This window comes from Lampetra fluviatilis, chromosome 37, assembly GCF_964198595.1.
Source record: "Lampetra fluviatilis chromosome 37, kcLamFluv1.1, whole genome shotgun sequence".
Classification (NCBI taxonomy): domain Eukaryota; kingdom Metazoa; phylum Chordata; class Hyperoartia; order Petromyzontiformes; family Petromyzontidae; genus Lampetra; species Lampetra fluviatilis.
Window position 1 is genome coordinate 5,947,616 of NC_136311.1, and position 13,968 is coordinate 5,961,583.

Here is a 13,968-nt window from a genome sequence, read left to right on the forward strand (position 1 = left end):
TGCACACGTGTGTATATATACGTACGTACCTCTATCGATCTACTGCTGGATGAGGACCGGGGTGAAATCACTGGTTATTGCATTGCTCTACGAAATGGACGGGGGGGTGTTGGAATCTAACTGGCAACCTCTACATTGCAAGGCCGTCGTGCGAACCCCATTGCCACCGTGCTCAGCGTTACCGACAAATCGCCTTCGCCCATCGTCGATGCACAGCTGCACGAGAGGAGCGGGGATGTCCACACGCCGTTCCAGTCACGGAGGGCTTCTTTGACCATTCTTAACGGTGCCTCTCAATGGCGGGTTGGTAGTAGAAGACCAAATATAGAGACTCATCTACTTACGCACATTCGACTTACGAACTTTCAGAGATACGAACAAACTTGTCCGTATGTCCAGTTGCCTGTTGGGACCGAGTTCAACCGCCGCGCAATAGCTGCTGGTGGTGGCATCTACATCTACAGAACATTAAATACCAGTGGTATCTACATCAGCAGAACGTGGATAACCAGTGGCATCTACATCTGCACCACTTGAAGAACCAGCGGCATCTACATCTGCAGAACATGAAAAACCAGTGGCATCTACAGGAGATTATACAATGTTTAAAGCTATTCTTCGTGGTTAGTGTACATGCCGTACAACATTTTTTGGAATCGACAGGAGTAAAGTTAAACTTACGAACAAGTCTACTTATGAACAGATCTCTGGAACTTAACTCGTTCGCTGTATCCCCCCCCGCCCCCCTCCGCCCTCGGCACATGCAAATAAACGTTTTAAAATTCAAAACCTTCATTTTTGAACATCTGCCTTTTTTACGGAACCACGATGTACAACTTTCAACCACTCTCTACAGTTCTTCAGGCCATGGGCCCCAAACATCGTCCTATTAAATAGCAGTGCTGTTGTTATAAGTCAGTGTTAACAACGGTGTAATGAGTTGTTCAATTGTGCTTGAACGGGACTGGGCAAACATCGCTTCACCGATTTTTCTTGGCAAGTTTTCAGCTTGTAACTTATTAAAACAAAACAAACTAAAGAGGGAAAAATCCCCACCCCCACTCCTCTCCAAACATATTTACAAAGCCACTCCCCTCTCTTAATGGTGACCCGTAAATATTTGTTATGTAAGTTTACAGCCGTTCCTTTGTAGCCCAAGTCTCCCATGAATCTGAGAGGGGACCGTCCATCGCCAAGTGTCCAGGGATTGGTAAAGGAGCACTTAAGGCTATAAAAAAAAATTAACCCGTAAAAACAAAGTTTTTCACTATAAATCCTTTATATGCGTGGCGGCTAGAGTACTCTCGTCCTCTGGCTTGAGATGGCTGCCACCTATGGGTCAGATGATTGCCTGCCACCATTAAGCAATTGGTAATTAAATATATTTTTTTTTTTCCTAAAAATTGTAAAATTTTGGGGAAAAAATTTCACAAAAAGAAATTGTCACGCACAACGAGTCTGTGTGGAAAATGTCAGCTCGATTGGATCAAGGGAAGTGGGTTAAAAAACGACCGAAAGATTTGCACGGTGGTAAGCACACAAGCAAGCAAGCGAGTGAACTTAATATAAAGGATTTAAAAATGACTGCGTTTGGGTCAAATTTTTTTTTGTTTAGCAAAGCAAACGGAATTTTTTTCATTCTCCGAGTGTTACTTGATGAGCTTCCGATATTAGGAAGCCACCGAGTTAAGAGCCGCATGGCTCACAGGGTTATACCTAGTAAATGAAACTGAAAATGAAATCATCTAGACCAGTGGTGGTTCTTAGCCTGGGGTGCATGCCCTTTCGGGCACGCAAGTACAACTACTTTGTTTCATCAAACCTAATTATTTAATGAACATTATTCATTTTTTTACTATTGAAAACCAAAACGAGTGCAAGGCTGCAGTAAAGGTTAAGAACCGCCAATGCGGATTGCAAAAAACTCTTTTTCCTGAGAACGGCTTTCTTCTTCTTGGTTCTTTTGGTAATGTCACGTAGAAGGGAAGTAATAAAATAATAAAAATAAAACATAATAAAATAATTCTCACGACGTTTCGGCCACAACGCAAGCAGCCGTCCTCAGGTGCAGAACAGGTCTGTCGAGGCTGTCTTCTCGAAACGTCGTGAGAATTATGTTATTATGTTTTATTTTTATTATTTTATTACTTCCCTTCTACGTGACTTTACCGAAAGAACCAAGAAGATGAATCCCTGCAGTCACGAAAGCGTTAAATCGAAATTTAACGGCTTTCTTGTTTAGGAGTTTGCTGTCCTTCGCCCCGCAACCTCCGATCAGCGCGGTTGGCTATGTACGGTACGAAAGAAGTTCTACATGCATTCAAAGAATACAGACTCCAGGCACGTGCACAGTTCGTGGCACCTCTGTGCAAGCAAAGCCACAGGGCCCGCACGAAGCTCGCTCAAAACGACCCCTGGACTCGTGACAAACAAACAAAGAATCGGGAAAACCAAACATCAGCTCAAAATTCAAATACTCAAACACTCGCGCGCCAATTAATGTCACGTGAAAACAAACAAAGGGCAATCATCTCTCTTCATCCGTACCGCATCCATTTCTCTCTTCTCTCGTCTCACTACATCTCTATTGTCCGTGTCTCTCATCTCACTACAGCTCGAGATCTTATTTCTCTCCTTCTTGCTGCCATTGTTCTCAAGTTGCTCTGGGGTCGGGGGGGGCCCAGGTCTCCCTCCTCCACTTCCGGTTGTGAATGACCCCCCCCCCCCTTAATCCCGGCCACTTTCATGTCCCTGCTCAAGTTAGCTTTCCCATTCATCTTCACTCTTCCGCTCCTCCCCCTAATCTGTGTTTTTTAAAAAAAAAAACCTCTCCATCTGTATCTCTTGTCTACATCGCTTTTGTCATCCTACTGGGAGTTTATGAATCAAGAGGGGCTGTAGAGAGTGGGGGGGCACAAACATAATTGCTGCTTTGGGCCCCCAATGGGCCAGCTCCTCCACAAAAATGCACCGCCATCATCATCCCGAGAAATGCCGAAACGCAAACAAATACTCTCCCACTGTGAGACTCCTCCCCCCGATCCGTTTTGATGCCAAGGTCGCGTTGTTGGCGGATCGTATTATCCGCAATAACAACTGCCGTTTGCTATGAAAGGTCACGGATAATAGGACGACTTCCAGGTGACTCGTCCATTCCCTCCTTGACTGCTACTCTGTCATTCGTCCGGGACACGGGCCGTCACAGAGTTAGTGGGGAGGACGCTGAAGGCAGCGTGACGACGTCTCTCCAAAAAAAGAGCTGAACAACTCATCGTATTTCTCCAGGATAAAGAACGATTCTGATGCTGAAAAAAAAACCTCATGAGGATTTTTAATTTTCCCCAATCCTTGCTCGTTAAACTACTGCCGATGTCATATCCGCGCTCAAGGACAAATGCAGGGGGCCTCCACAGGTCACGAGAAAGGACCTCAGGCGTTTGCCCTCGGATATCTCTTGCCTGGGTTACTCTCCAACACAACGCATGCGGTTTAAACACGTAGGCTTTCGCGATCAATATTATTCACCATCAAGGTGTTTGTTGAGTTTCGCTGGATGTAATTCACCAGCGAAACGTCGTACTCTAAATTGTAAATGTTGTGGATTTACTCTCCAACATACCGGTTGGCTGAAGTTGTAAATAACTGGCGCGTCGTTTACGTGACAAACCTTACTGACCGTGTCGGGTGGTGAAGAGTTGACACATTTATTCTCACGTGATCTAACCCAAAACCCTTTATCACAATGCGTGCCACACTGCGTCGCTAGATTTCCGAACGGACATGATGTCCATAGCGCCATCGGGATAACATTTGCGGGTGGTGGTGGTGGCCTGGCACAAGCGTCGTGGCGACGTCACCGCCACTTAGTGGCGAATGGCGGTTGTTGTTGTTGTTGGTGGCGACAAGATACCCCCATTTGGGTGGCGATATTGAGAGTTCCTTTTCAAGGACTCTAAGGTCACGGGAGGGGTGGGGGTTGGGGTCAGAGTGTGTACCGTCACCCCCCCCCATTGCTTCCACCACCCTGGGACTCGGTAGAGCCAGGGTGTGGCCTGGATGATCGCCCATTGAACCGCAACGGGACACGGCAAATCCCTCCCTCCTCCTCCTCCTCGTCCACAGCCTTGCGAGAGGGGCCAGCTGCCCCGCTCATTAAAAGCTTACACGCCTTCATTACAGCTGGGGGAGGGGGGGGTCACTACTTTTAAGCCCTAACATGTGAGTGGAATGAAGAGACATGGGCACAAAACCGCAAATTTCACGTTGCCAGCGTCGCGACCAGATTTTGAAGAAGAAAAAGCGTCAGGGATGTACAGTTGTGTCCTCGGGATATATTCTGACCGACCGCCTGTCCCAAGCATTTTTTTCTAGAAGGAAAAATAAAGAATACATGCTGTGCCATTTCATTGTGCAGTTCTTATACGATGGTGGATTATTACATCGCAGTATTGTGAGATGTGGCAGAGGCCTTCATCCAGCAGTGGATTGACCATGGATGATGATGCTGGCATTGTACAGTTTGATCCATGTATAGATGCCCCACGAATTACTTATCAAAAAATGTGCTTTGGTATGATGAAAGAGATGGCTCGAAAGCTTTAGAGTGATAAGTGATTTTACACGTATGTTGTCTTCAAATAAAATGTTGATTTCTCTCCTCATTGTTTTATAGTGGGGTGTCTATAAATGGATCGCCCTGTCTCGTTACATATTTATTGAGGGGGAATGGGGGGGCAGTTTGCCATCTGGCCAACGAACATGAAACAAAAAAAATCAATTTTATTGCCAACAAAAATAAATCCTGGATTTTCTTTTTATTTTGTCCAAAGGGAAAAAGGAAGATAAAAGTCAAAACAAAAATAAATAAACTAAACAAGTACGTACTCGGTGCAAGGGGTTAATGAAGAGTCACTTAAACTGTGGTTTGTGATTGTTGTGGAAATTGCAGTTTATTGACAGGTTCATTATTCGAGTCCCCAGAGTGGGCTTTATCCTGCAGATCGTTGAGAAGGGCTCCCATCGGGGACCCAGTTCAACTCTGTGAACATCTGCGCCCCTACCCAATAAAACCCTCTGGGTGGATGGGGGGTGGGGGTCCTCTTGGGGGGGGGGGGGTCCTCACACTCATCAACTCCTTGGCAAAAACACGGCAATCAAAAATACACACCGTGAGCATCTCAGCAGCGCGTTTGGTGTAACAAGTTAAACCCAGCGATACTGAAAATATACACATTATACTGGTAGGAACCTCCTGGTTACACCAGCCCACAGGGGATTATTGTGTCCGTCCGTCGTGCATCCAAAAATGGGAGGGGTGGGGCTGGGTGAAGAGGGAAGGGTGGGGAGGGGCTGGTCACCCAGTGGTGCCCTTATAAAACGCAACGTTTAACCCACTCACGCCGGCTTGTGCCCGCCCTCACAGTCGGCCATATTTGCGGAATACACCACGCCGCCGTTGACCCTGGCCATTGACCGAGCAACCCAACGTTCCTACCAGCTCCCTCCGCAGGAATGTGTTTATATGATTGACAGGTCACTGACAAAACCCACTTGTGTGAGAGCGCATTGCGATATGGGGCATGCCCTCCATCGTGGGAACTTGCGAGTCACCAGCCTTCTTCATCAGCCATGGCTCCTTGCTCGCTCGGCATCCCCTCCTCCTTCCCCTTACCCCCCATCAGTCTCGTCGTTCTCAACCTCTGTGGCGTGTCATAATTATCCACCCAGCACCAACTGCGCACGAGCAAATGTAGATCGCGTCATCTTCTCGGCGGGCAAGTTCCATTCATTTGGCTGCCACTCCCGTCAGCTTTAGCTGCACTTTAATCACCTGCACTTGTGTTCCCGTAGATAACAGGTCGCCCCGTGGCCAGCAGCATTATCTCCGCTCGATACCACATGCACCTCCGTCTAAAATGGACAAACCGAGCAGCTGCACTTGACTCACCAAGTCGCAACTCCCCCCCGTGGCTAGACCCACCTTGGACCTCTATGCCCATGGCCAGGTTGATCTGCACTCGGTACACGCAGGGCCATCCATAGGCGGGAAAATCCCACTCCGTGGGGCCCCCGACGCCTTCAAAACTAAACCGAAAGTATTAACATCCGATACTGTGACGTCGAAGCGCGCCCCCCCCCCCCCCCCCCAAAGCGCGGGGCCCGGGTCGGTCGCCTCAATTCGCAATGCCCTAGGGACGGCTCCGGGTACACAAACACACATTATTATTATTATTATTGCCGTCGCGGTGTATACGGTATGCGACCCTGTGGTTGTCTGCCAAATACTTTTGAAAGTATTATGCAACTCTCGGTACGGATGTTCCCAGACCTTGCTTTATCACCATGCCTAGGACCTCCATGGCCTGCCCTGGAGTCGGCTTCACTAAAGAAACCTTACATTTTTCACTTGTGGCTATCACCATAATATTAACCCATAGCTCCAACCCCTACGCCTGCCAGATTCACCTGTCGCCCCCTTGCCCAGGTTACAAAGGCCACAGTCGACACAGTGACCACGTGCCCATGTCCGTGCGTTTTGTCGCCGTAACGTGGCGCCGACGTTGCCCGGCTAAAAAAATAAAAACAATTATCCTGCACCGTATCCATGCCGCAGCCGTGATGTAGGCGCGCGACTTAAACCCATGACCGACAGACCCCACACTGCCTCCCCATACACTAACCACGCTCACCTGCCCCCTCTGCACACCTGTACACAACATTCTTACCCACCCCCATGGCTAAGACAGAGAGAGAGAGCCTCGGATGGACAGACGAGCAGAGACACTGCCTGCGTTCGATCCACGTGCGCATTCGACTTACCTGCGCTGGCGCACACGCGCCGATAGTCCTCGCAGCAGTCGCCAGTGTCTGCGCACGCCGCGTCGCAGTAGCAGCGAGCCCCGCGCTTCTCGTAGCCAAAGCAGTCGGGGTTCCGCTCGGAACAACAGCGCGGGACCCAACGCCCGGCACAACCGGAGGCTGATGACGAGGAGGATGATGATGAGGATGATGATGATGATGAAGGCAGCCTCGCCTGCACCACGACACGACCACGACCACCACCACCACCTCCTACACGCGACCAGGAGCGAGCTGCTTCGCTCGGAGATGGCACCAGCAGAACCATCATCATCATCAGCCGCAGCAGCATCATCAGCAGCAGCTGCATTGTGAGATGATAGATCTCTTAAGCCGCCTCTTCTTCTCTGCGCGGCTGCGCTCGGAGTTGAAAGCAATTAAAGGGAGTGAGGGAGACTGTCGGTTGCAATTGCTCAACTGGATAAGTCTCGTACAATACCCTCGTTAAAATATATTTATTTGTAAAAAATATATTGACTGTACAGTGTTCACCTGTGTCATGAACAGAATAGGCTGTCCTGTAGGTGAGCTGACGTGGGAATGGAGGCAACACGTGTGTTCGCCTTTCCCTTGATAACGATGGTGTTGCTGCTGCTGCTGATGCTGGCGTTGTTGTTGATGATAGTGCTGTTGATGATGATGATTCAATGACTGAGCGAGGGTCGGCCCAGGTCCTATCGTCGTCACCCACGGTGATGGTCTTGTGTAGTGGTTTGAACCAAATCAGTCCCTTTAAAGCGGTGGGGAGGGGCTGCGTGGGTGGGGTATGCTAATCCGCTATATAATTATATATGGTTCTCGATGGGCCACTGGACCACATTGCCTCTACGGGAGGGAATGAGCGGTGCACTGAGTGGCTTGCGTTTGGATGAAGTTCGTAATAGATGGGCGGGCGGAGGATGCGAATCTACGCAACGGTGTCCATGTTGATTTGAAGCTTTCGTGACTGCAGAAATCCATACTCTTTGGTTCTTTCGGTAAAGTCACGTAGGTAGAAAAATAATAGATCACGACGTTTCGATCGCCACAACAAGCGACCGTCTTCAGGTGGGACAACCACAGCAACTGCTGAAGTATTTCGATTTAAAGCTTTCGTGACTGCAGGGATTCCTCTTCTTGGTTCTTTCGGTAAAGTCACGTAGAAGGGAAGTAATAAAATAATAACAATAAAACATAAAATATTTTATCATGTTTTATTTTTATTATTTTAATAAAACATAAAATATTGTATTATGTTTTATTTTTATTATTGTATTACTTCCCTTCTACGTGACTTTACCGAAAGAACCAAGAAGATGCTGAAGTATTGTTTTCTTGCTGTGGTTGTCCCACGGTATACATGTTCCAGCCGAGCAACTGAGCACATTGGCCCGAGGAGAGAGTGCGGTGGGTGGGTGGGTGTCTGAGTGGATGAGTGAGCAAAGGTGGCTCGCGAGGTGGGAGGCCAAGCCGTGTACATAATTAGCGCGCGCGCGCGTGTTCTCGAAAACCGCGTGCGTGCGCAGTGAAGTGGATGGGCTCACCCCACCGTGTAATTAAACAAAGGCTTCGGAAACCACGCCCTGGGAAGTGTGGGGTGTGTGGGGGGGTGCTTGCCCTGGGGAGTTGGGATAGGAGGGGGCGGGGGGCTTTTCTTGGGGGTAGGCGTGGGGTGGGAATAGGGGGGGGGGGCTTGCCCTGGGGGATGGGGAGAGGGGGGGGCTTGCCCTGGGGGAATGAGGCAATGCAACAAATCACGTTCTCGGGTTCCCAATAAAACGGAGAAGACTCAATCGAATTAATTTGCCGTGTTACTCGAGTAAATTGAGTGACTCGTCATCGTTAGCCTCCAAGACACGAGTATGTTTATCATTCACAGCCGCGAGCGGCTTCGCGTGCTTGCGAATCAATGGGTTTCCCATTCAGGTGATTAACTACGGCAAATTGTTCGAATGGAAATTGCCCGGTTAACCAGATCACGTTAATAACCTGCCGTTGTGCAAAGGCACGCAATTGCGTCTCTGTCGTCGTTTTCTCCGCGGGTTTCCACGAAGTTCTTTCGCTCGACCAGTGGGGGGCTCTTCACCTGGGGTGCACGCCATCCCCTGGGGGTGCGAGATGCCCCCTTTCTGGGCGGTGCGAGACACGGGCAGATATTCTTTTTTTAGAAGGCAAATCGTCGAAAATACAAATTTAGCACGGGCACGTAAGTACACGGCTACTTTGTTTCATCAAAGCTATGTATAAATTAATATTATTCATGTTTTTTTTGTTTACGATTGAGAGCCAAATGGGTGCAGGCTGCGGTATCGGTTAAGATGTACTGTATTTGAGTGCCTTGAAAATAATTAATCAAATATAATAATAGGGGTTTTCTCCTTTTTTCTGGCGACAAAACGGAAACCTCTTGCAAGGAATCCATGTATTCCTTGTCGCCAGAAAAAGGGGGAAAACCCCTATTATATTTTGGTACTGGCAAAGGAGGCCTCCTGAAATAATTAATCACTATGCTTGGGTGAAATCTGTCACGCGCGCAACTTATTTTGACGGAATAAAAACAAACTTTAATTCAGTTTACTCAACACAACATAACGGACGTGTGAATCTGTTATTCTGTTCACGACTGGAATACTTTAGCATAGCAAAGTGGAATTCGTCTTCATCTGTTTTCCAACCAACTCCTTTCTCATCATTACCACACACACAGGTACAACCTGATTACCAGACACGCCCCTAACTTTTTGTTTGAAAAAACAATGGCTTATAATCCTGAGAATCCGGGTAGGGTAGTACACTTCAATATTTGGTAAAGAACACACGGAGCCGTGTTCAAACAAACAGAACAATTCTAGATTTGAAGCTTTCGTGACTGCAAGGATTCATATTCTTAGGGGTTTTTTTTTCTTCTTGATACAGCTATCGTGCTGTGACGGTTCCACCTGAAGACGGAAGCGTGTGTTGCCTCTGAAACGTCGTGATTTTTCTTTTATTTTACTTTTATTAATTTTAATTTTTTTACCAACGTGACTTTACCGAAAAAACCTAAGAAAACAGCAAAATATAAAACGCGTCTCTCTGCGTTTCGCAATCGCGAGCCTATGCAGGCTGTAGTCGTCCATACCACAAAACTCCCATTCCCTTTCACCTGAATCGGGGGTGGGGGTGCTGGATTGTGTTGAGTAACAAAGAAGCGAAGTTGCTCAATGCCAGCAACTGTGGATTCTAGATTTGAAGCTTTCGTGACTGCAAGGATTCATATTCTTAGTTTTTTTCGGTAAAGTCACGTAGGTAAAAATTTAAAATTAATAAAAGTACAGCTATCGTGCTGTGACGGTTCCACCTGAAGACGGAAGCTTGTGTTGCCTCCGAAACGTCGTGATTTGTATTTTATTTTTATTTTACTTTAATTAATTTAAAATTTTTACCTACGTGACTTTACCGAAAAAACCTAAGAATAGCAACTGTGGAGCCCACAGCAGGGCTAAGGGAAACCTGCATTGCCTAAAATTAGAAACGCGGTGCTGGCACGTTGAGAATATTTCCCTTCTAGTAGCGGACCAGTGCGGCTACGATGCTTGTAGTCGGAGACACAAATGTATGTGTTTTGTTGTAGGGAGCACAGGTCGTCTCAGTCAGTCGACCCGTGGCACCTGGGTCTGCCCCGTGACCTCCTGCCAGCGGGCGTTCGACACTTCACGTGGCCTCAAGGTGCACATAGCCTGGCACAAGCGTTGTGGTGACGTCACCGCCACTTAGTGGCGAATGGCGGTTATTGTTGTTTTGTTGTTTGGCTAAAGCGCAGCAAGTTGGCACAGTTGGGGGCATAGGTGGTGCATCAGCCAGTCGTCTCAGTCAGTCGACCCGTGGCACCTGGGTCTGCCCCGTGACCTCCTGCCAGCGGGCGTTCGACACTTCACGTGGCCTCAAGGTGCACATGGCCTGGCACAAGCGTCGTGGTGACGTCACCGCCACTTAGTGGCGAATAGCGGTTGTTGTTGTTGTTCGTTGTGTTGCGTGACATTAAGAAAGTGCTCTAGAGTAGGTCACGTGTCCGCCGAGCTGTGTGACGTGAGGTCGTGGGCCGTGAACATCGCGTGCCCGGTGCGCACTGCGACCTCGTGCCGACTGGCGACCCCCGTCGGGTGCTGTGACGACCGTAAGCGTGGAAGACGAAGGAAACGTGAAAAGGGGTCGTGCTGAATGGAATATGTGGGGGGAGGGGTGGGGGATAGGGTTTAGGGGGGTTATGGTCAGTGACAGGGAGGTTGGTTAGTGCGGTAGGGGTATGTGCTCGGTTGGCGAGTTTGTTATTATTGGGGGGAAGGATAGTAGCCAATTGACTCGTTCGGTTAAGGGCTCGTACTCGTGGTCGGTTGGATAACCGGTTGGGGTTTAGGCTAATATGTGTGTGTATGTTGAACTTCTTTCGCACCGTACGTAGTCCACCGCGTGAATCGGAGGTTCGGAGGTGCGGGGGTAAAGACGACGAACTAAATACAAACATCGGTTCTACAGAAATTATTTATAATCTAGATTTAAAAGTGCCTTCTTAATATCGGAAGAACGTTCCAGACGGCCGCGAAAGCGTGCGATGTGGTGATCATCTTTATTCGATGGCGAGCCAAAAACACAACCAACCAGTTCTAGTGGTCAGTGGGTTCCCCACCCCCATTTAGTTATGGTTAGGGATCGTAATCATGGCTAGTTGATTCGTTGTTTGGGCTTTTACGAGCGGCTGGCTTGTTGGTTGGGGGTAGTGTTTGATTGGTACCCCCACCCCACCCCGATTTTCTATTGTGGCGTTTACATAGCCGCGACCTGCGCGTGTCCAATTTCTCCCCCCTGCCCCCCTCCACGTATTCTCCATCCATTTAAATCCCGTCTCGTGTCCCAAATTGCATGCGGCGAGTGCAAATGGAGATGACAAAATACGCAGGTGGCTCCAATTTATTTACAAGTGACGCGTCGTTTCTATTTTTTTCTCCAGTCGAATCGAGAATTTGTGTAGCTCTGCATCGCAAAGCCAATTGACCTTCGTTCACCCAAACCGTTGTCGGGGCTTCCCATCGCAGAAAAAAGAAATCCGAACCCCTTCGGTGGAGCCAAGCGTAACGGACCCATGCTGTGATTTGAATTAAATTATATTATGGTAGTCGGAGGATCCCTTGAGAGCTACGGGACCCGACTAAATGGGGTTCATCAACAATGCCCACAGCATGCTTCAACAGAGAACGTAGCTGTTATTGACATTTCATGCCTTGCCATAAGCAACACGTGGCTTTTCTACATGGCTTTTATATAGCCTATGGAGTACACGTGTAAAATATTGTCCTCATGAAGGTGAATTAAAAGATGTTGATTAAAAATACACAACATAAATATGCCCACTTTTGATGTTTAATTTCGTTTTTTTAATCTGTACCCGATGTTATCCCAATTGTTCGAACGACACGTCATGTCATAAATTATATATACATGAGATGAAGTATCCATCTCCCGGAGGCCAATGAACCCCTTCATGTTAGAGGATGGCGCACGTAAGTGGATATCACAGAGCCACAACCTCAGATTCGTTCAAGGAGAGAGCAGCGCGTTGCTTGAGACCATCAACTCATGAAGAACCCCATTTTAATGAAAGGTGACTGCCCGATTTCGAACCCAGGATCTCAGTGATAACAGCTCAACGCTCTGACCTCTGAGCCACCCGGCCTGCAAGATGTTTAATTTCCACTCTGAGACCCATCTAAGCCTTTGCTCGTTAACGCCATTCATCCCAGGAACTGATAAAGCACCCATACCAATATTCACTTGCATGCATCCAGCAGAGGTGTTAATTTAAACCCAATTTTAGCAAGTCACCACATTTGTACAGACCTCATCTGGAGCTACATGGATGGTGATGTTTTTTTGAGATTGATGATTAAATTCAAATTATATGCACCAACATGTATTTCTGAACATATATTTCTTCTGCAGTATTTACGGTCTAAGATGTATGCATACCGATAGGATTAAAATAAAATTGCTACAAGGTTTTCTTCTGTTGTTGACCGCTGATAAGATCATTCAGAGATTAAAAAAAAAAATTTGTATGTGTTTTGCCAGCACCGATGAGAACCTGGATTCAGATCCAGGGTTTAGCCAACCATCGTTTAAAATGCATTCTCGATTTGTTTAGACAATGAATAGTTTTAATTGTTTGTTTTACCCTTCTATCTGGCAACAAAACTGACACCTTTTTACAAGGAGTCATGTTTGCATAGACCACAATACCTGCAGTCATAATACAAACAAAAGACATAACTCTGATAATGTGCACTGTCCTTGAAGTTGATTGGTCCACACCCGAGACAGATTTCCTTAGAGCAGGGGTCGGCAACCTACGGCTCCGGAGCCGCATGCGGCTCTTTACGGGCTGCTTCTTGACGATATGTACGTATGTACAGTATGTACTCAGATGCATTGCGGCTCTTGAAATACTGAATTTTGTACCGAATTGGAAAGAAATGGCTCTTCTTGTTATTTTGGTTGCCGACCCCTGCCTTAGAGCCTAGTCTCACATGGGTTAGACCAGATGACGCCAAAAGGCGCACAACTCAAAGACAATGCACCATCAGAATATGAATAGTGTCAGCTCGGTCACCAATGCGTGCATAAAAACACCCATCATATTAGCATGGTTGGCTATGTGCGGTGCGAAAGAAGTTCAACGTACAAATTCGATTTCAATGTTTTGACTAAGGTCCAAATGTGAAAATTTTATATATCAGCACTGCAATGGTTTTATTATTTCAATAATGTATTTTGCTATTACAACCGTACTTACCAGCGTGAAGCATGCTCAAACAAACCACACACAGTCAACACGGCGCTGGAAAGCCTTGATCCAGAGCTGCATTGACACAGCGCTGTGATTTTGTTGTATTATAATTCCCATCAGGTGTCGTATTGAATTGATTGCCTAAGCCCAGGCACCAATGATTGCAAGAAAACCCCGTAATATTAAATCAGATTTTCGACATAATTTGGCTAAAGTCCAACTCTGAGAATTAAAATAAAAATTTAGTTTTTTTGTTGTTCAATGTATCAATTTTACTGTCATGCAGAAACCATGGGGAAGGGCGCCCCCTC

The 13,968-nt window shown here is 47.3% G+C and overlaps 1 protein-coding gene across 1 annotated transcript in view; it reads right to left on the bottom strand.

Annotated features, from left to right (window-relative positions):
• The window catches only part of SBSPON (somatomedin B and thrombospondin type 1 domain containing), a 41,175-nt gene extending 33,612 nt beyond the window's left edge, over positions 1-7,563 (bottom strand). Inside the window, exon 1 of the mRNA XM_078873682.1 lies at positions 6,820-7,563. Coding sequence (XP_078729808.1) covers positions 6,820-7,168 — 349 coding nt within the window. The 5' untranslated portion in view covers positions 7,169-7,563. The remainder of the gene's footprint in view (positions 1-6,819) is intronic.
• Positions 7,564-13,968: the final 6,405 nt, after the last annotated feature.